Source organism: Dipodomys ordii, unplaced genomic scaffold, assembly GCF_000151885.1.
Source record: "Dipodomys ordii isolate 6190 unplaced genomic scaffold, Dord_2.0 Scaffold40, whole genome shotgun sequence".
Classification (NCBI taxonomy): domain Eukaryota; kingdom Metazoa; phylum Chordata; class Mammalia; order Rodentia; family Heteromyidae; genus Dipodomys; species Dipodomys ordii.
Window position 1 is genome coordinate 14,963,524 of NW_012267256.1, and position 21,261 is coordinate 14,984,784.

At 39.7% G+C, this 21,261-nt stretch overlaps 1 protein-coding gene across 1 annotated transcript in view; it reads left to right on the top strand.

Annotated features, from left to right (window-relative positions):
* Positions 1–19,309, top strand: part of LOC105987221 (contactin-associated protein-like 3B) — a 129,658-nt gene extending 110,349 nt beyond the window's left edge. Inside the window, exons 16-25 of the mRNA XM_013018415.1 lie at positions 1,744–1,871; positions 3,502–3,672; positions 5,117–5,335; positions 6,957–7,196; positions 10,744–10,953; positions 12,582–12,715; positions 13,626–13,713; positions 16,336–16,566; positions 16,692–16,763; positions 19,188–19,309. Of these exons, the coding sequence (XP_012873869.1) occupies positions 1,744–1,871; positions 3,502–3,672; positions 5,117–5,335; positions 6,957–7,196; positions 10,744–10,953; positions 12,582–12,715; positions 13,626–13,713; positions 16,336–16,566; positions 16,692–16,763; positions 19,188–19,309 (1,615 nt within the window). The remainder of the gene's footprint in view (positions 1–1,743; positions 1,872–3,501; positions 3,673–5,116; positions 5,336–6,956; positions 7,197–10,743; positions 10,954–12,581; positions 12,716–13,625; positions 13,714–16,335; positions 16,567–16,691; positions 16,764–19,187) is intronic.
* Positions 19,310–21,261: the final 1,952 nt, after the last annotated feature.

The following is a 21,261-nucleotide window of genomic DNA, read 5'->3' on the forward strand; positions in this document are numbered from 1 at the left end:
ACACACACACACACACACACACACACACACACACACACACACACACACAACCCAAAACTTAGAGAAAGCACCCAGGCTCTAGTAAAAGTTACTTGCAATGTGAAAAGCTATGAAGTTCTTTAAAAAAAAAAAACAATTAGAATCCTTTCATGACCAAAAAATCAGAAAACTTTAAGAGAATTAGGACACTGGTTAAATGTATTGATTCACACCTCACAGATATCAGGACTTCTTAGAACTTTAAACCCTCACACCAGGGGATACTTAGCATACATTGAAGACATTTTTGCTGTTGAAAAGACAAGGGCTGTTTCTACTGGCATCTAATTAGCAAGAGTGAGGAATTCTGCTAAAAATGCCCCAAAGGCCAAGAAAGTCACTTCAGCAGAAATTACACAATCCACAATATGGGCAATCCCTTCAAGTCAATAATTAGTACACAAAGTATCATTGGGTTGTATACTTTTGGGGTGTCATGAACTCTATTTTTCACACTGCATCGTTAATGCCTGGCACAAAGCTGATCAATAGAAGATGACCTCTATTTGTCTGGCTGTCCTGATTCTGGATTTCACATTGAACAGAATAATTTCCCACACTTAGTCTGGTTATTCCTTAAAGCAGGGATTGTATTGCTTCTAGTTTTGAACCTGTGGGCTCAGTTTTATAGCTCATGATATTATCAAGGAAACAGACATCCAATAACTATTAAAAAGATCTTTAAAGTTTAACAATAAAATCCTGTGGCTAGTGCTGGGAAGGTGGCTCAGTGGTAGAGCGCTTGTCTTGCATACATGAGGCCTGGGCTCAATTCCTCAGCACCACATAAGGAGAAAAAGCCAGAAGTGGCGCTGTGGCTCAAGTGGTAGAGCACTAGCCTTGAGCTATAGAGCTGAGGGACAGCGCCCAGGCCCAGAGTTCAGGCCCTATGACCGATGACAAAAAAAATTAAAAAATCCAAAATCTAAAGTGTTAGCTGTTTATATTTGTAATGAATGATCATTACAGTATTATCTTAAGACTTAGTTTTGGAGAGCAGTTATAAGCTTAGTTATCTTTCAGATGCCATCCAAGGTCATCTCATCCTCCTTAATTTGCTCCCCCACTTTTTTACGGTGTGGGCAGTGACGTCAGGAATTGGCGAATGGATCAGGAGTTGCTCACCTTTCACAGAGCCAACCGACCACGGATTGAAACCTTGGAAACTAAAATGCTTATTTTGGTTCACTTTTAATTCACTTAAGTATGTGATCCCACTGATCAAAAGCTAATTAACCTAACACATTTCTGACATCTGTGGGTCAAGTCCATCCACTGGCCTGTTTTTAGATGTCTGATGAGCTAAGAATTTTGACCTTTCCAAGTGCTGAAAATTAAAAGGAAGACTATTTCAAGACACATAAAACTTGCCTGAAGTTCAAATCTCAGTGCTCATAAATTATCATTGCAACATGATCTTACCCTTTTGGCAGGTTGGTGGCAGAGTTCAGCAGTTGCTAGAAAGGCTGCATGGCCCGAGAAGCCACTACATGGCCCCCGATCAAAAATAAATTGCCAATTTTTCATGTAGATTCTTAATAACTATCTGGTATGTCAATGGTGGTTGTCAAAAGACTAAAATAATTTTTAAAAGTATTCCATTAAGTCTTATAGTGTCAGTTTCAAATCGCTATAAGATACCATCTGTTAATTGTGTCCTATATTAGTGAAATAATTTTAAGGGTTTGGGTTGCTGTTTTGTAGGACCAGTGACACAATTGTCCTTTCTCAGAAGGAGCACCTGCCTGTCACTAAGATTGTGATGAAGGACACCGGCCAACTACATTCTGAAGCTGCTTACACCCTGGGGCCTCTGCTCTGCCAAGGTGACAGTAAGTACTGAAGAGATTTTTTTTTCTTTTTCTAATAAGATATTTTCATCCTAAAAAATAGGAAAATATCCTTATTTTGGTCACAGAAAACAACCAGTGTCAATGCTTCAGACCTGGAAAAATGTCAGAAATGTATTAGGTTAATTACCTTTTAAATCAGTGGGACCACATACTTCAGTGAGTTAGAAATGAACCATTCATGGTTTCTGAGGTTTCAACCCACGGTAAAATCTGTGATGACTGGGCTTGTGGTGAGGTGGAACCATGTGGGAGAGCAAAAGTTGCTTGCTTCATGGAAGTCATCTTCAAGGCCATGCCCCCAATGACCTAATGACCTACCATTAGGCTCCGCCTCCTAAAGATTCCACCACCTCCTACTAACCTCACAAGCTAGTAACCCAGTCTTTATCACATGAGCCTCTACAAACATTTAAGATCAAAATCATGAACTGAGCACAGTGCCTCATGAAAATTCTAGCTACTCAGGAAGGTAAATTCTGGAGGATGAAGATTCAAAGTTAGGTTGGATAGACAAGTCCTCATTAAGAGGTCAGGCTATAGGTGTGGCTCAAGTAGTAGAGCACCGTAGATGAGCAAGCAAGCCAAGCAAGTTCAAGTCGCAGTACTGAAAACAGCATAAAACAAAATATTTGAAACCATAGCTATGAGAGCATAAATAAGAAAATGCAGAGATATAAAAACAGATATGAAATTGTCATGTTTGTGAAAGGTCAATTTTTCACTGGCGAAGTGAAATTTAGCTCTACCTCATCTGAAATACTTGGTGCCAATTTTCCAGATTTTGGAATACACAGCACCACTTTTGGCATTTTCTGCTTATGTGGTGCTGAGGAATCAAACCCGGGGCCTCATGCATGCAAGACAAGCACTCTACCACTGAGCCACCTTCCAACCCCTGGAATTTTCACTTTTGATGGAATATCAGTACTCAGAAAAGTTGGATTTTGGAGCATTTTGAATTTGGGGATTTTTGAATTAGGAATATTTAACCTGTATTTATTTATAAATAATTGTATTTATTAGTTGGCTAGTTTGTTGTTTTTAATTTGTTGTTTTTCTTCTAACAGTCCTTAAGTGACACCTATTTCCCTAGTTTGTGAACACATGCATTATCCCTCACTCTTAGGACGACTGGACTGGAATAAAATTCTTGAGTCACACTGCATTTTTTTCCTATTATGAGTGATATTTTTTTCAAATATAATGGATCTGAAATTGTAGAGATTTCAAAGTTAATAGATCCAAAAATATCAAATTTGCTTCTTCAAAATTATTCCCAGCCAGTCGCACCAAACACCTCGGCATCCTCTTTGACTGACCTCTTCTTCTTGTGTTCTACATTCGTCACCACCTCCCAGGGTGGTAAACCACCCTACTTCAAGACACTACTGTCCCTTGCCATGAGGTTGGTGTGGTAACTGGTGACAATCTTGCTTTGCCTTTTCTCCAAATAGAATCCTAGTCCTCAAAGTAATCACAGTTTGGATAGTGACAGCATGGTTATATGATGCGTTCTTTCCCCCTCTCAGTTCCCGGTGAGGACCTACATCCCTTTAAACATGCTCAGCAAGAAAAAAACGATCCATGACTGTTTTGCCTTTCCTACTAGAATCATTTTGGAATTCAGCTTCCTTCAACACTGAGACGTCATACCTTCATTTCCCTACTTTCCACGGAGAACTGACCGCTGACGTGCATTTCTTCTTTAAGACTACCATTTCCTCTGGTGTGTTCATGGAAAACCTGGGAATCACAGACTTTATCAGGATGGAGCTGCGTGGTATGTTGCCCCGCGGTGGGAACAAAGCACAAATACCAATTATTCTAGTCACAAAAATAAACTGATAGCTAGGTGCCTCTGGCCCACATCTGTGAACCTAGCTACTCAAGAGGCTGAGGTCTGAGGGTTGTATTTTAAAGCCAACTTTGACTGAAAAGTCAAAGAAACTCAATCTTCAGTTAATTAGCAAAAAAGCTGGACTGGAGGCATTGCTCAGGTGATAAAGCAGCAGCTATGAGTAAGAAAACTCAGAGCACAAGGCCCTGAGTTCAAGCCCCAGGATCAGAATTAAAATAAATCAATACATAAATAAATAAAAACACAAATAAATAGCAAGTTGAATAAAATTTTTAATTATTGTCATCCTTACCTTATAATTATATTTTTAAAATTAAACTGTAAGATTCTGTGATTTAAAACAATTATTTTTTGGGGGGGGCGGTCATGGGGTCTGAACTCTGGGCCTGGGCGCTGACCCTCAGCTCTTCAGCTCAAGGTTAGTGCTCTACCACTTGAGCCACAGTGCCACTTCCAGCTTTTTAATTTTTTCTGCTTATGTGGTGCTGAGGAATGGAACCCAGAGTCTCATGCATGCAAGGCAAGCACTCTACCACTGAGCCACCTTCCCAGCCCAACAATTATTATTACTTTTTGCCAGTCCCTTGAGATTGGAACTCAGGGCCTGGGCACTGTCCCTGAGAGTCTTTTGTTTAAGGCTAGCACTCTATCACTTGAGCCACAGTGCCACTTCTGGCTTTTCCTGATCATGTGGTGCTGAGGAATTGAACTCAGGGCTTCAAACATGCTAGGCAAGAACTCTACCACTAAGCCACATTCCCACAATCAAAGTTTAACCAATTACTGACAACATTTACATTTAGTGGCTTCTCCCCTCCTTTTCTTTTTCTTAGTTTCTGGGGTTTGAACTTGGCTTGCTTACTTGGCTGCAGCTTTATCCCTTGAGCCACTCCGCCAGGCCAGCATTTGCTGGTTAATTGGAGATGGACTCTCACACACTTGTCTGCCCAAGTTGGCTGACTTTGAACTGTAGTCCTTCAGATCTCAGCTTCTCATGAAACACTGGCATCTGGCTTACATTTAGTGTCTTTTAAATTGGAGGAAGCTTTGAACCACTTGCAAGTAAAACTTGTTTATACACCTGAAACAAATTCTATTCCATATTCTAGCTAGGGATATATATCTCTGTATTAGCACTGAGCCAGATTGAGTCCGGACTTAGCAAGACCGAATAGTAAACTCTAAGGATAAATGTATCAGTTTTCCTCCTGGGTATTTTGTTCCTTTTTCCCAAGTCAGTCATATTTTCCTCGCATTGTGTTCTCTGGTAATGAGCATGTCATCATTTTTTTTCCAAAACCTGCTCAAGATGTAGTTTTGTCCCCAGCGAATTAACTTGGACAAGACTCCCATGTGATCTTTGCAGCTCCTGCAGAAGTGACCTTTTCTTTCGATGTGGGAAATGGACCTTGTGAGGTCACAGTGCAGTCACCCACTCCTTTCAATGACAATCGGTGGCACCGCGTGAGGGCAGAAAGGAACATTAAAGGAGCATCTCTTCAAGTGGATCAGCTCCCTCAAAAGATACAGCCTGCCCCAGCTGATGGGCATATCCGCTTACAACTCAACAGCCAGCTCTTCATTGGTGAGTGCCACTGGTTTATAGGGAACATGTGGAGGAGGGGGGGGGGTCTGTAGCGATGGGCCAGGAGACAATCATAATGATGAAAGTACCTTCAGTAACAATTGCAAATGGCTACTGCCTTGGCTCTGTGTAGTCATCATCTAGTAGATTCCATGTGCTTGCTATAAGCTTCTTATTTGACATGTCATTTTGTAAGTATTACTACTATATTTCCTGTTGACCTATGAGACAACTAATATATGGAATCTCGACTCAAGATATCTGATGCCCAAGTCTGTCTGGCATCTGTGACTGCTTTGTTTTATCAACACAATTTTATTCCTCCAGTGTCTGCTCAAAAACAGACCATAGGGGGTTCTGGGAAGGTGGCTCACGGGTAGAGCGCTTGCCTTGCATGCATGAGGCCCTGGGTTCGATTCCTCAGCACCACATAAGCAGAAAAATCCAGAAATGGCGCTGTGGCTCAAGTGGTAGCGTGCTAGCCTTGAGCTGAAGAGCTGAGGGACAGCACCCAAGCCCAGAGTTCAGGCACCATGACCAACAAAAACAAACTAACAAATAAACAGACCAACCCTAAGAAACTGAGTCCATAATGAGAGCACAGTGCATCTGCCTGTGGTAGAACATTCAGGAACTCACTCCTTTCTTCTTCCCTTCCACTCTCCTGCCACACGCCTTTCCATCTCATGCTTCTTGCTTTATTCTTGCAGTTTACTTGTTTAAAGATTCTAGATCTGGATAGTGGAAGTCTTCCTTTTAGTTTGTTTATTCATGGTTTTGTCATTGTTTTTGTTTATTTTTCTTAAAGGGAAATATATCTTGCTATCTTCCTTTTCAGATTACTCCATTCAAGCTTAGAAACTAAGCAAATTCAGACTGTAGCATTATCTCTTGTTGATTTTGTATGCATTTTGAAGAAATTAAGGTCTCAATCTAAGTAGACACTGGCCTGAAACACAGGTTATCATGTAGCCTATTTTTACTAGAAAATACATACAACTCCTGGGCACTAACTGCCTCACAATGAATTTGAATGTGTAAGTCTGTTTGTGTTTGTGTGTGTCTTTGACAGGACAGTTTATACATAGTGGTTCCATAAAATAGACCTTAAAGCCTACTTGGTTCTCATATTAGAAGAGAAGCAAGCCTCTTCAAAGGTCTAAAAACCATCTAACTACCTGATAGAAAGAACAGGCACATAATCTGTGTTAGATTTCTGTTACTATAACCTAGTTCATCTACCTGAATTCATCAACTTATAAAGATAGAAGAAGGAAGAGGAGGAAGGTGAGGAAGAAAAGAAGGAAAAGAAGACAGAGGAAGAGGAGAGACAGAATAGAAGGCAGAGGAGGAGGAAGAAGAGAAAGGAAAAACGATTTTAGTATGAATATTAGCCAGTTGTAATATGCTTAAAAGTTGTGTGACTCATGTTTCACTTACGACCACTTAGGTTTCATGAAATCTGGCAAAATGTGTTCTTTTTAAAGTGATATATACTCACAGCACTTGTGGGAAAAAAGTCAGTACTCACCCCCTCCATAAGGCCTGATTTTGATATGGACGTAAAATCCTGAATAAAATACCAAGGAGCACATTTGTATTTTCAGTGTTTTGCTTGTAGGTGGGACAGCCAGCAGGCAGAGGGGTTTCCTGGGCTGTATCCGGGGCCTGCGGCTGAACGGGGTGGCCCTGGACCTGGAAGAAAGAGCCACAGTGACGCCAGGTGTGGAGCCGGGGTGCGCAGGCCACTGCAGCAGCTATGGCCATCTGTGCCATAATGGGGGAAGATGCCTAGAAAAACACGCAGGGATCCAGTGTGACTGTGCCTCCTCTGCCTTCGAAGGACCCTTCTGCTCGCAAGGTCAGTAGGACCAGAAAGTGGATCACAGAGCATGTATGTGCTGGTTCTGGGGATTGAACTCAGCAGCTGGATGCTGTCCCTTAGCTCTTTTTCTCAAGGCTGGCATTCTACCACTTGAGCCATCCCTCTACTTCTAGATTTTTGCTGGCTAGTTGGAGATAAGAGTCTCATGGACTTTCCTGCCTAGGCAGGCTAGTTTTGAATCATGATCCTCATCTCTTAGCCTTCTGAGTAGCTAGGACTTACAGGAGTGAGCCACAGGCACCCAATCAAACTTTCCATAAGGGATATAGCCAAAACTTTGACATTGTTAAGAAAGAATAAGTTTGCAAGGTTATTTGGCAATAGAGACATTTCTGTCCCCAGTTCATTATATTAGGAACGGGATGTGAGTATTTTTAAAAGCTTAAGTCTCCTAAATGCAACATCATTCTCTATGTTATTTCTATTTTCTGTGCAATGCTAACATTTTCAAAAATGAGGCTTGAATTCAGGGTCTGGGTGCTTTCTCTGAGCCTTTTTGCTCAAAGCTAGCACACTACCACTTTGAGCCATAGTACCACTTTCAATTTTCTGGTGGTTAAGTAGAGATAAGAATCTCCTGGACTTTCCTGTCTGGGATGGCTTTGAACCACAATCCTCACGTCTCAGCTTCCTGAGTAGCTGGGAGTGCAGGCATGAGCTACCAGTGCCCAGCTAAAACAATCAGGTTTTTCAAAATGCTCTTCTGTGGTTTCAAGATATTTTTTGACCCAAATGACTGATGTCATGCAAGAATACTTTTAAAAATTGCATTTTCACATGAACAAACATCTGATCTAGGAGGGGAAAATATGTATTTAAATATGACATGTCATGATTACAGGACCTGCCAGCCAGTTTCCTGTTTATTATTTGACCATTTGTTCTTGGGAGAATATCATAAGGCACTCTTGGGCTTCTCAGGTGTTCTGAAAGGAAGGGACGGGTGTGAGTCCTAAATACACGGTGCTGATTTCTTGACTATACTTGTGTTTATAATACCTGTATGGAACCTTCTAGAACACTGAGAAGTCAAAATCAAAATGAAATGTAATGAAATTTTCAGTGTCTCTGAGTTGTCACATACATTATGTTTAGGAATGTGACTGGCTTTAATTGCTACAAAGACAATTGTGTGACTTTTAAAGAATTTTTGAGAATTACTTATCTATAAGTTATTGAAAATGTTTTACAAAATGTACCTTTGAAAAGTCTTCCATACATTTTCTTGAATAAACTATCATTTAAGACCTATCAGTCATGACTAACCCAGTAATTCTAGGTCAGATACAGAACCCCCTGCATGACAAGCTATCTCAAAGATGAGCCTCTTTTCTGGAGCACTGTGATAACTTCTAAATAACTCCAGTCTGCACTGACTAACTACAATGCAAATATCATTTTAAAACCTAAAGTTCTATGAGACATAGATAGTATGTTTAGTTGAATGGGAAATGGCCCTCTAGTAGTAGAGTAGAAAAGAAGTTATAGTTAAGTTTCCTAATCAAAACAAGAATAATTTGGATTTTCAGTGAATTTATTTTATTTAATAGAAATAGAAAAAAAATGACCAAGACAATGATCACCTCTCACTATCTTTACGATATCCTGACCTGTGTTGTTCTGGGTAGAGGCCCCAAAGTAATTTTATATCAGATTAATCTCCCCAAATATATTTAGTACACACATATACATACACAAACAGAGATAAAGAGAAAGAGGAAGAGACAGAAAGAGGGAAAGAGAGAGGGAGAGAGAGCAAGAAAAAGAGAGAATTAAAAGTTTACATCCTTAAAAGGAAGACAGTGAGAGGAGAAAGAAAAAAGTTATAAAAATTAAAAAAACACAACTTTTGTAATTCAAAGGGCTCCATCAGGAAAGTAAAAACTCCAAATAATGTAAGAAAATGTTTGCAAATCATTTATCTTATGAGGGCCTAATAAGCAGATTACATAAAGAGCTCCTACTATTTAATTTTAAAAAGACAAATAACCTAATTAAGCAATGGACAAAGTGTTCCCATAGATTTCTTCAACAAATACATACAAATGGCCTAAAGACACCTGGAAAAATGTTTGGCAACATTAACCAGTAGAAAAATGGAGATCAAATTCACAATGAGATAATGACTTTACATCAATTACAGTGACTGCATTTATATGTGTATGTATGTGTGTATGTGTATATACTTGACACATTAATTATACATATTTCTGGAATACTTCATGCATATTTATGGAGGACAGTGATAGCTTAAGTATTGATGTATTAAATGATACAATCTATTGATGTATACAATGATTAGATTGTAGTAAGTGATGTATCTATCACCTGAGATATACATCATTTCTTTGTATTAGAAATACTCAAGATCTGCTCTGCTATTTTGAAATGTTTAATTAGTGGTTGTCAACCATAATTGAAGCTAGAGTTTGTAAGAAAGAAAATGACAAAATATTCATGAAGATGTCGAGATATTGAAATTCTCATACATCGTTGTTGGGAAAGGTAAAACAATGCCGTAAATTAGAAACAAAATCACCAAGGTTGAGGATGTAGCTCAGAGGTAGAACACTTGTCAAACATGCACAAGACCCTGGGTTCAATCCCCAGCATGGAAAAAACCCAACAACTTGCTAGTTCCTCAAAATGTTAAAAATATAATTATCCTAAGACTAAATAATCCCCTCCCCTCTGAGTACATGTAAAATGAAAATATATGTCTGCACAAAAAATCTTTCATATGGGTATTTGCACCATTATTCACAATAGACACAGAGTAGAAAGAATCTAAACGCTTATTAACTGATAATTGGATATCAATATCCATTGATAAAAATGAGCGTGGTACTGATACATGCCACAGTGTGGATGAAATGCGAAAGCATGCCAAGTGAAAGAAGCTTCTCACAACAGTACACACAGGACTCAACTAACTCTCCAGCGCAAGAACATCTGTGAAGATTGACAGTATATTCATGGTTGCCTGGGGTGTAGAACTGGGGATGATGGAGGGGTGGAACAGGAAGAGAAGAGAGATGATGACCACACTCTCAAATTGATTGATAGTAGCAAGTCTGTGAGGATGTGACTCTATTTTATGATTATGTTTTAATAAGGATGTTAACACAGATTACTATTCTGAATAAAAGTTGGAACCCAAGGCTGAGAGCAGTGGCCTTTAAATTATACATTAAAACGGAACAACTAGCCTTATGCAATGCTAAAATGAAAATGTGGAGAATTAAGTGAAATTGTTGCTAGAAGTTATGCAGTTCTAGGTTTTGACGGTGTTAGAATCTGTTACCTTTTTAAAAAATTATACTGTACTTTTTTAGAGAAGCCTAATATTTAAAAAGTGCTATATATATATATAGAGAGAGAGAGAGAGAGAGAGGAAACAAGAAAATATTTCATTACTTTATCTATGCAATTATTTAATGACTAGATTCATTCCTTAAATATTACTTAAAGACTCTTGTACTTCAATTATGTTATGGTAACAAAAATATGTTCTTTATTCCAGAGATTTCTGCTTATTTTGAGACCGGCTCTTCAGTGACCTATAATTTTCAAGAGCTTTATACCCTAAGTGAAAACACTTCATTACCCAGAGACGTTTCGTTGTCAAGTGACTCTGTCACCCTAAGCTTCCGGACCACTCAAGCTCCGAGTTTATTACTTTATGTGAGCTCTTTCTCCGAGGAATACCTTTCCATTTTCCTGGCCAACAATGGTGAATATCAACAACAAACCAGACACACTGAATTAGAAAAATAGGATTGTAATGACATGAGTCTTTTAGTGTTTACACTTTGGAAAGAAATTCTCATACCTCCCAACATCTTTGGTTTCTCAGTCCCATCCATTGTGGTTATCGTCAAAGCTAGTATTGTAAGAGTAAATTGAAGCTAGGCATCGGTGGTTTATGTCTGTAATCTTAGCTACTCAGGAACCTGAGATCTGAGTATCATGGTTTGGAGCCAGCCAGGGCAGGAAAGTCTTTGATTAACCACAGAAAGCTGGAAGTAGGACTCTGGTCCAAGTGGTAGAGCACTAGCCCTGAGCACAAATGCACAGGGACAGCATCCAGGCCAGGAATTCAAGTCCCAGGACTGGGGCGTGAACACTCTCTCTCCCTCCCCCTCCTCTCTCTCACGCACATACACTCTCACACACACAGCTTCCTGGACATAACAAATTTGTAAATGAACAGATTTGCCATGTGGTTCTATTTAATGAGAAGATATCTTTAATAGTCCAATGAAATTTACTTTGCAGGTCATTTTGAAATAAGATATCTGGCCATTTGGCATATATTATCTCCTCGTTCTAAGTTAAATAGATTAATGGGGTTGATATAAGATTATGTAAAAGCAAATTTTCATCAACAGCTGATAACTATCATTGCTCTTTCTCTCCTCAGTGGTTTAAAAGCCAATTAGAATATAGCCACCTAAGAAGAAGAAGTGCCCTCCAAGACTGACAGTTGGCCGATAAATAAGGCCAGGCTAGGTAGTGATTCAGGACAGCAATTTTATTTCTAAAGAAATCCTACTAAAGATTTTAGTATGGAGGGTAGCAGAATTTCAGCAAATAGGGATTATCACTATCAGAGAGCATTGTGTATGTTAGAAGATGTGGATGATACAGAAAACTTGTTTCAACAGAATCTTCTGTGTTTCAGAAACACAGAAACTATAATCAATAAACAATGCTGGTTGTAAATTTAAAAAAATTTTTGTACATGTCAGTAATGCATTCTTATTAGGGGTAAAGGCATGGCTCAGATAGAACAGCTGGTAGAATTATAGAACTGAATATTGATCATGGATCGCATGGGTTTTATTTAAAGAAAGTCATAATGGAGGTCTGAGTTTTCATATGCATAACTGGAACCTTTTCACTTAAAAGACATTTGAGAGATTGTTTAGCATCAATGGGCTTTTATCTTGACTTTAACACAAAGAATGGAATCTCACTATGGGAGCAACAGAGAGGGGTAGAGGGAAAAAGCATAATGAAAAGTGAATAATTTTAAATATGTTGCAACTATGTATGGAGGCAGCACAAAAAAAATCTCTAAGAAAGCTCCTGGGTAGAGTGGGCAGGGAAAGAGAATGCAGTAGAGTGGGTTCTTCTGATTAAAACATAATATAAGCATGCAAAATAAAAGAATATAATGGGAATCCTAGTCTAACATTGGGGTAGTTGTATTCCAGAATAGGTGGTTGCTATCTGAGGCAGTGATATACGGATTCCAAAGTACACTCAGGGATCAAGAGGAGAAGATGCTCTAGGACCTAATTGAAAGCTTTGTAGAATTTCATTTTAATTTCAGACACCATTTGTTTTCGTCTTCAGGAAGTTTGCAGGTTAGGTACAAGCTGGACAGACATCGAGATCCAGATGCTTTCCGCTTTGACTTTAAGAACATGGCTGATGGACACCTTCACCGGCTGAAGATGAACAGAAAGGAAGCCGTGGTCTTTGCAGAGGTAATGCAACAGCTTCCAATGTCAAAGGAACTATTAGGAGCTTGAGAATGGAATCACGGAATGCCAAGATTGGATAATAAGCCTGGGTGCCTGTGGCTTACATCTGTAATCTTAGTTATTAAGGAGGCTGAGATCTAATGATCACAGTTTGAAACCAGCCTGGGCAGGAAAGTCCACAAGACTCTTATCTCCTACTAACCAGCAAAGTGGGCTTTGCTGTGTGGCTCAAGTGATAGAGCATCAGTCTTGAGGGTAAAAAGCCAATTAAGAGTGTGAGGCCCTAGAAGAGCACCTATAACCCTAGCTACTCAGAAGGCTGAGATCTGAGGACTGTGGTTCAAAGCTAGCCCTGGCAGTAAAGCCCATGAGACTCTTACTTCCAATTAACTACTCAGAAGAGGCTGGAATCAGTGCTGTGGCTCAAATTGTAGAGTTCTAGCCTTGAGCACAGAGAGGCTCAGGGCCCAGGCATGGAGTTCAAACCCCAGGACAAAAAAAAAAAAAAAAGAATGAGGCCCAACAAGAGAATAAATAAATTGTTGCTAGTATTTGAAAGGAAAATATGTTTTAAGCTTGAACAGAAAACTATTTTTGTGTTTTGGCTATTGGTGTCAATTCTCTTCCCGAATAGCTGATTCTATCCTTTTATCATAGATATATCATGAAGAGTAGAACAAGGGAAGGAGTGAATCCTGGTTGGGTATGAAACCAGATGGGTTTCAGAGGTTGTTTATAAAATAACTTGCCCCTTCTAAATGTTGTTTGAGGGTGTGTGATTATTAAAGCTTTCATTGTAGCACTTGAAAATGATTTATTCTTATTTTAACTTTCCTATTGCCCCTCTGTTTCTTTCCATTAAAATGGTCGTACTTATTTTTGGATGCTTGTTTTCCCATGGGACATGTTACAGGTTAACCAGAGTGCAAAGAGAAAAATCATCTTGTCCTCAGGGACAGAATTCAATGCTCTCAAATCTCTTTTCTTGGGAAAGGTTTTAGGTAAGTGATAGATTTCCCCCCCTCCCTTCTCCACCCCTGTCAAAATCATGTCATGTCACTAACTCTGGAAGCATTCATCATGCTCAAAGGAGCTCCTTGTCTTATGTGAATAATAATTTCCCAGTGAGTGACAATCAAGGTACAAATTGTACTCTTGTCTGAGTGCACATATAATCACAAGCAAGTAAGTACTATCTGGTACATGAGCGAAGGGCTCCTTAAAAAAAAATTCCTGGCGGGCACGTATCTTCTCCACTTGATGATTATGAAGAATGAGTCACAGTCTTTGTCTAACACTCCTTGAGAAGTGAAATGTTCCCAAAGCAGACACACAGTTTCAGCACCAACTTCAAGCACTTCCATTCAGTTTTGAAAGTACCTTTCAGCTGGAGAGAAAGAAAAATAGTCTTGGCTTTCAGCGCGGAGAAATCCAGCTTGCCTTCTACCTGAGTCCTGCTTAGCCTAAGGTTTCCATTCTCTGTTAACTCCTAACAGGAGAGATAAGGCATTTGCATAAATGTCACAGGTTGAAAGATGTAGTAAATTATCTGTGATGTTAATAGGAGAGCCTTGTTTTTAAGTCACAGCTTAACTTTAATGTCATAGGTCTCTTAAAAAAATTACTCATTCATTGGGCTGGGAAGGTGGCTCAGTGATAGTGCACTTGCCTTGCATGCATGAGACCCTGGGTTCGATTCCTCAGCACCACATAAGCAAAAAGAAAAAAAAAGTCGGAAGTGGTGCTGTGGCTCAAGTGGTAGAGCGCTATTCTTGAGCTGAAGAGCTGAGGGACAGCACCCAGGCCCAGAGTTCAGGCCCCATGACTGGACCCCCCTCCAAAAAAATTACTCATTCATGTGCTGGTGGCTTCCTTTTGTAATCCTTACTACTCAGGAAGCTGAGATCTGAGGATTTGGGTTGAAGTCAGCCCAGGCAGGCAAATTTTAGAGACTCTTGTCTTTTATTAATCAGCAAAAGGCCAGAAAAAGAGTTGTAGCTCGAGTGGTAGAGCACCAGCCTTGTAAGAAAATGTCAAGGGAAAATGTAGAGTCCTTGAGTTCATGCCCCACTACTGGCCTGGTCTAATACCCAGTTAAGAAAATGAGCTGCATTATATTAACTCTGAAGAGGACCAGAACTTACAATAATAGTATTTGCTATGTAAGTTCTTTAAATAAATAAGTTCATAAAATTGAAAGCCTTAGTGTTTTTTTATTCAAGAAAAGTATATTCAACTATATGAAACCTAGGGAATAAAAAGCTAATGTTCACAGCCAATCTAGGTAGCATTTGCCTTTAATCCTGACATTCAAGAGGCAAAGGCAAGAGGATCTTCTGTTTGTGGCCAGTCTAAGCTACGTAGAGATTGATAACTCATAAAAAAATAACACATTTAAGTTCAAATTAATCATATGAGTGAGTTGTATAGTGTGGAGCAACTGACCTCAGAAAATTATAAATATTCATTTTCTCTGAGCCTGGAGATAGGTACAAATAATAACCCGAAATCCTTACCTGGGTTCTGCCAGATAAGGCTTTTTGCTACTCTAAGACCATTTAATAATTGGATTAAGATGATTATTTTATGTTGAAATTTGGAGCTATGCAGGAAGTACTTTTAATTGCTTTTAATTTACAGTAAGATAGACCAGACCAATCAAATGATGGATAGAGAAGCTGCTAATTTTTCAAAGAAAATAATTCAAAGAATACAGTGGTAGGTCATTAAGATGAATTCTCATAACTCAAGGAGATCATTAATCTATTCACTGAGAACTTTTACATCCAGTGAATGTTTGTGGGTAAGGCACATCCTGTCTTGACTTATCAATAGGGAACACAGGCTGGTATGTAAGTAATTACAATAAACAGATGCTTTAATCTAATTTATGAGTATTTACCATGCTTCAGAAAAAAGAATAGACCAGCATTCACTGTGACTAATATGTCCTGTCTTTCCTTGCTGTGTCTGTATACTTTTCACTTCATGAAGAAAATTCCAGTTGGTTATCTCAAGATGGACCTACTTTGGTGTACACTCTACACGCAAAACGATCCACATAGCTTTGACTTGTATCTGATACGTAGTCTAAGAATGTGAATAAAGATGGGGAGGACAGTGGAAGGGGAGGTATTAGTCAAGATGCATTGTGCTCATCCACTGCCATCATGAGTTGAAACCCCTTTGCACAATTGCTTTAAGATAAAAGAAGAATGTTGACTTTTAAAACACTAGAATCCAGTAACTGTGAACCATTGTTTTTGTTAGACTTTGTTCTTTCACTCATCTCTCCCTCTTCCTTCCCTGACTCCTCTTCCTTCCTTCCTTCCTTCCTTCCTTCCTTCCTTCCTTCCTTCCTTCTTTCCTTCCTTCCTCCTTCTTACTCTCATCTCCCCCCCCCATCCCAAGGTGCCACTTTGTTATTTATGCATGCAATTAGCACAATGAAAAGCCTCTCCTTGCAGCAATGCAAACAATTGCCTGCTGGTGAAGGCTTTCCCTAACGCAGGCAGGGACATTTTGGTCTCTGCTACATAGATATGGGGGTGGTCCTCCATTCTCCACCTTCTGTCCTTGTACCTTAACAGCATGTCCCTCCCCTCCCCCTTTTTTGTCCCCAGAGCCCCTGGACATGGACTCTGACACCCGGCGGGCAGCGACGCGTGGATTCACAGGCTGTCTGTCTGCAGTGCGCTTTGGGGGCACTGCCCCCCTGAAGGCCGCCCTGCGTCCTGGGGGACCAGCGTGGGTGTCCATACGGGGTCGGGTGACCCCAGCATCCCGCTGCACAGAGGGGGCGGGGCCTGGCTCCCCAGCGCGGGAACTGGCACCCAGGCTCTCGGGGAGCACAGGTGTGTACACTGGAACACCCCCTAGCCCCGCCGCACCCCGCATGCTCCCAAGCTGCCCGGCTTTTCCAACCACTCACAGTCTTCCTTTGTGCCCTTCTCTGCCCTTCCTCCTGCTTCTACTCTAGGTCATTTGGGGCCAACAGATGAGGGCGAACCCTTCCTTAACGCAGACCATAGTGACTCTGGGATCATTGGAGGTAACCCATCTCTCTTTTCTGTCATTATGATCACTTTTGGCAATGAATTCATTATTAATGGAAAATAATATATGTACGACTCGGTGGTGAAAGACACCGTCTGCACTGTGCTGGTTTTCTGAGTTCATGCTCAGCTAATTTTAACTCCCCCACCCACCCCCAGAGGCTTAGGGAAGGAATCTCCAGTGAACATCATTTTAACAGAACAGTTTTGCCAGGCAAGCGTGGTGGCTCATGTGTATAGTCCTAGCAACTCAAGAGGCTGAGATAGGAGAGCCACAGCTTCCAGGCAGGACAGTCTTTGAGAGTCTATCTCCCATTAATCAGCAAAATGCTGAGTTGGAGGGATGACTCAATTGGTAGAATACCAGCCTTAAGCAAGCTAATCAAGTGCAACAAGTTCTGAGTTCAAGTGTGGCACCCACACACACAAAGTTCAATGTGTGTAACATTAGTTAAAGCACATTCTTTTAATATGCGCGATTCCGTGTCATTATGTACATTTACCATGTTCTATCGAAAACGAACATTTCCCTTGTAAAAATGACAGAAAACAATTCAACTATTATAAAGTTTTCAGTTTCTTTTTGGATGTATTAATATCCTATCTGCACCTCAATTATTTTTCTGTTTGAAATCAATAAGGTATTAAAAAATACATGAGCCTTGCTGGACACCAGTGGCCTGGGAGCCACAGATCTCAGGATCGCCATTCAAAGACCATGAGGCTTTTATCTCCACTTAACCACCAAAAAGTCAAAAGTGGAGCAGTTGTTTAAGTAGTAAAGCACCAGCCTTGGGTGAAAAGCTAAAGAACAATGCCCTGAGTTCAAACCCCAGTATCGGCACAAAATTAATTAAACATGTGTACACACTTTTTAAAAACTTTTTTTCAGTGGGAATGTGGTCAGTAATGCCTATCTAAATGTAATACTTTTGTGTTACGTTTTAAATAAGAATCTAATCTTTCCTAAATCCTCATGCTTCTTCTTTCTCTTTTTCTTTTTTTTTTTTGGTCCGGTCATGGAGCCTGAGCTCTGGGCCTGGGCACTGTCCCTCAGCTCCTCAGCTCAAGCCTAGTGCTCTACCACCTGAGCCACAGTGCCACTTCTGGCTTTTTTCTTTTTGCTTATGTGGTGCTGAGGAATCGAACCCATGCATGCAAGGCAAGCGCTCTACCACTGAGCACCTTCCCAGCCCCGTTCTTTTTCTTTTTCTTCTTCTTCTTTTTTTTTTCATTACAATGACAAAACAATTTCAATATGCTTGTCATTTTCAGAATCCATTCCCAAGTCTTACAACTGTTTGCACAATATCAGAGTTAGCTCGACTTTCTGTGAGCTGGGGTAGTGAGCAAAAAGGTCTTATCTTTGCAATTTTCCTTGCTTCTAGTCAAATATCATTGGCAAGACTTCACGAGTAATGCAAGGATTTGTTGCTATTAAACATTTACGACCCATCATGTCTGGCCTGGTCCTGGAAGATCTCATTTTCTAGCCATGGCCAGCTGGAGACAGAAATGAACATCTTTGGGAATCACCTTGTTTATTAGTGGAGAGTGGAATCTTGCCCTTATACACATGGATTAGTTTTTGCATAGATTTGCCTTTTAGTCTTTGCTAATATTATGTATTTAACTTCAGCTGTCTGTGGCAGGGATTAGTGCTGCTGCATTCTGGCTGTGAATTAAAAGCTAAACTTTAAGAGACTGGTACCCAGGCCTTCTACTCTCTTATCTTCATCTCCTGACTTACACCCCTGAGTGGTGTATCATTGGTATATAGAGGTTTTAAGAAATGTAGAACCTTCTCGCTTACTCTTTTAAATAATCCACACTCTACATAAATAAACTTAATAAATACCCTGTAGCATTTTTGGCAATTAGAATGGATTATGTGGTCATAAAAGTATTTTAAAAATAATTTTTATTAAAATCTACCTGTTTATATTAATAACAATATTCTATACTGGCACTAACTACTGGATCCTAAAATAATTTCAAATTTCACACCTGCTAGCAGAAAATTATATCTGGTGTTAGGGATGTATGCATTCACACTTTTCAATCTGAAAAGTAAAGGGTTATGCCTGAATCCTAGTTACTCAGGAGGCTGAGATCTGAAAGATTGCTCTTCAAAGCCAGCCTAGCAGAAAAGTCCATCTCCAATTTACCAGCAAAAAAACACAGGACGGAAGTCATTGCACAGGTGGTTGAGCACCAGCCAAGTGAACATGAAATCCTGAGTTCAAGCCCTGGAAGTAGCCAAGAAAGAAAGAAAGAAAAACTTCTGATAGTTCCAATTTCTGGCGCCATAGATGGTTTATATTATCCTCTCTTTTTAGGCAATGTTGCCAGCAAAGAATCTAGTTGGAGCTTTCTCTTCTGACTTGGTGACTTGTTTTTCTCTCTTCTTTCACCCCCAGGTGTGATAGCTGTTGTGGTCTTCATTTTGCTGTGCATCTCTGCCATAGCCCTCCGCATTTACCAACAGAGAAAGTCCCGTAAAGAAAACGAGTCAAAAGTCTCCAGAAATGAAGAGTGCTAGGAACGCGCTGGAAAGTGAACTCAACGTCAACACACAGTCAGAGAGGGGGAGAGTCAGGAAGAGGCTGTGTTCTGACTGGCTGGCACTGCGGCTGATCTCTCCTGGCCTGGGTTTGGAAGTGGGTGTGCAGTGCGGACCTTATGGGTCTGGGTTCTGGGAGGCCCCTGCCCCGCTGGAGACACCCTACCACCGCCATGTTGGATTTGCCTAACAGTGAATGGGGGAGTGTCAGCCCACCCATCACTGTTGAGTAGTTTCTCCCAGTTGGAATGTTCTTTTCCCAAACAGAGGCTCAATTTCTGTTAACAGTTGTGAATTTTAGCTGAAAAAAAAAAGCCATGAAGCTTTGCCCTCCTCTAAAAAAATGGGGTGGAACCCCATGGTTTTCATTATCTGGAAGATTCTAGAAATCCCTTCCTTGTTCCAAGAAGGCTTCTCACATCACTCACACCTGAAGTTTTGTAGTCCTGAACTCAGAGCCAAGTGACCTACTTTAAAAAATAATAATAACAACATTTTTTTCCTTTCCCTATCGCAGCTCAATCCAATTCAAGAAAGAGGCCTGGAAATCTTATTTTTGGTGTCTTATTTTTTCTAATTGAATATTTTTAATCATTTTGATAAATTTTAATGTTGAACTCAATATTGAATGCTATGAAATTTTAATATTGAATTTTGTAATGGAACAGAAAATTGATAGGTAACACGATACATTGAAGATGTCAATGAAGAGAGCCTGCCTATTTTTCTTTGCAATTTGTAGTTCAAATTTTTTGTAAATTGTGCTTATGCTTTTAACTAACCAAGGTATAAATACTGATCACTATACTACAAGTTATCCTTTATTTATATCGATAAAGAACATAGTCTTCTTAATTTTATTTACCCCATAATATTGTTAGATTATGTCAGGTTCTTTTTATTTTTAAATTATTTTATATTTCTCTTTTTCTACAGGCTGTTACTGATATACCTTTGATTTACTTTGATAATATTGTACAGAATTTTTCAAATTATTAGGAAAATGGGCTTAAACTGAACAGCTCTTCTTATCCAAATTTTAAACTGCTCTAGGCATGAATTCATATATTATCCTCCTTAATTTCTTTTTAAGAACATAAACTGAAAGCTATACAAACCAAGGAGAGACTGTACTTACATGATCTATATTAAATCTACCATTCAAATCACAGGTTTATTTATGGCAGAGTGATGCTGGCACATGCCTATAATTCTAGATACTCAGGAGGCTGAAATCTGAGCATCATGACCAGAAAAATCCCCAAAGCCACACTGGGCAGACAAATATGAGAGGCTCTTATCTCCGATGAAACAGCAAAGCCCTGGAAGTGGATGTATAGCTGGCATGATTGAGCGTTAGCCTTAAGCAAAAAGCCAAGCAAGAGCATGAGGCCCTGAGTTTAATAAGCCCCATTATCAACATACATACATACACACACAGATACACATAAAAAATCACTGATTTATGATCACAGGGCAAATTCTTAATAGATCATCCCAAATTTAACCTATGCTATGAATGGAAACCTATCTCTTTAGGGTTTATATATACACTAACAAAGCAGAAGATTGGAAGTAACTTGAAGGTGACAGTTGCAGAAATAAACAATGCAGGGGTACTTGCATGGAATCATCATTTGGTTCACTAAGCCAAATGTGCGTACACACACAGGCACACGCTCATGCATGTGCATACATACACACACACACAGACACACACACAATGATGCTACACTTTTTAGAATCCAGATACCAATTGCCTTCCAAGGACCAATTAGATTATGTAGTTTTCCCCATGAGAGCAAGTTGGATATATGCCAGTATGGCCCTGTTACTACATAATTGAATTTTCATCTTATTAGTGTCATTTTTGAAAGCATGACTATAGATCCTGTTCCTTATATCTGTCCCCAGCAAATGATTTCTTCTCA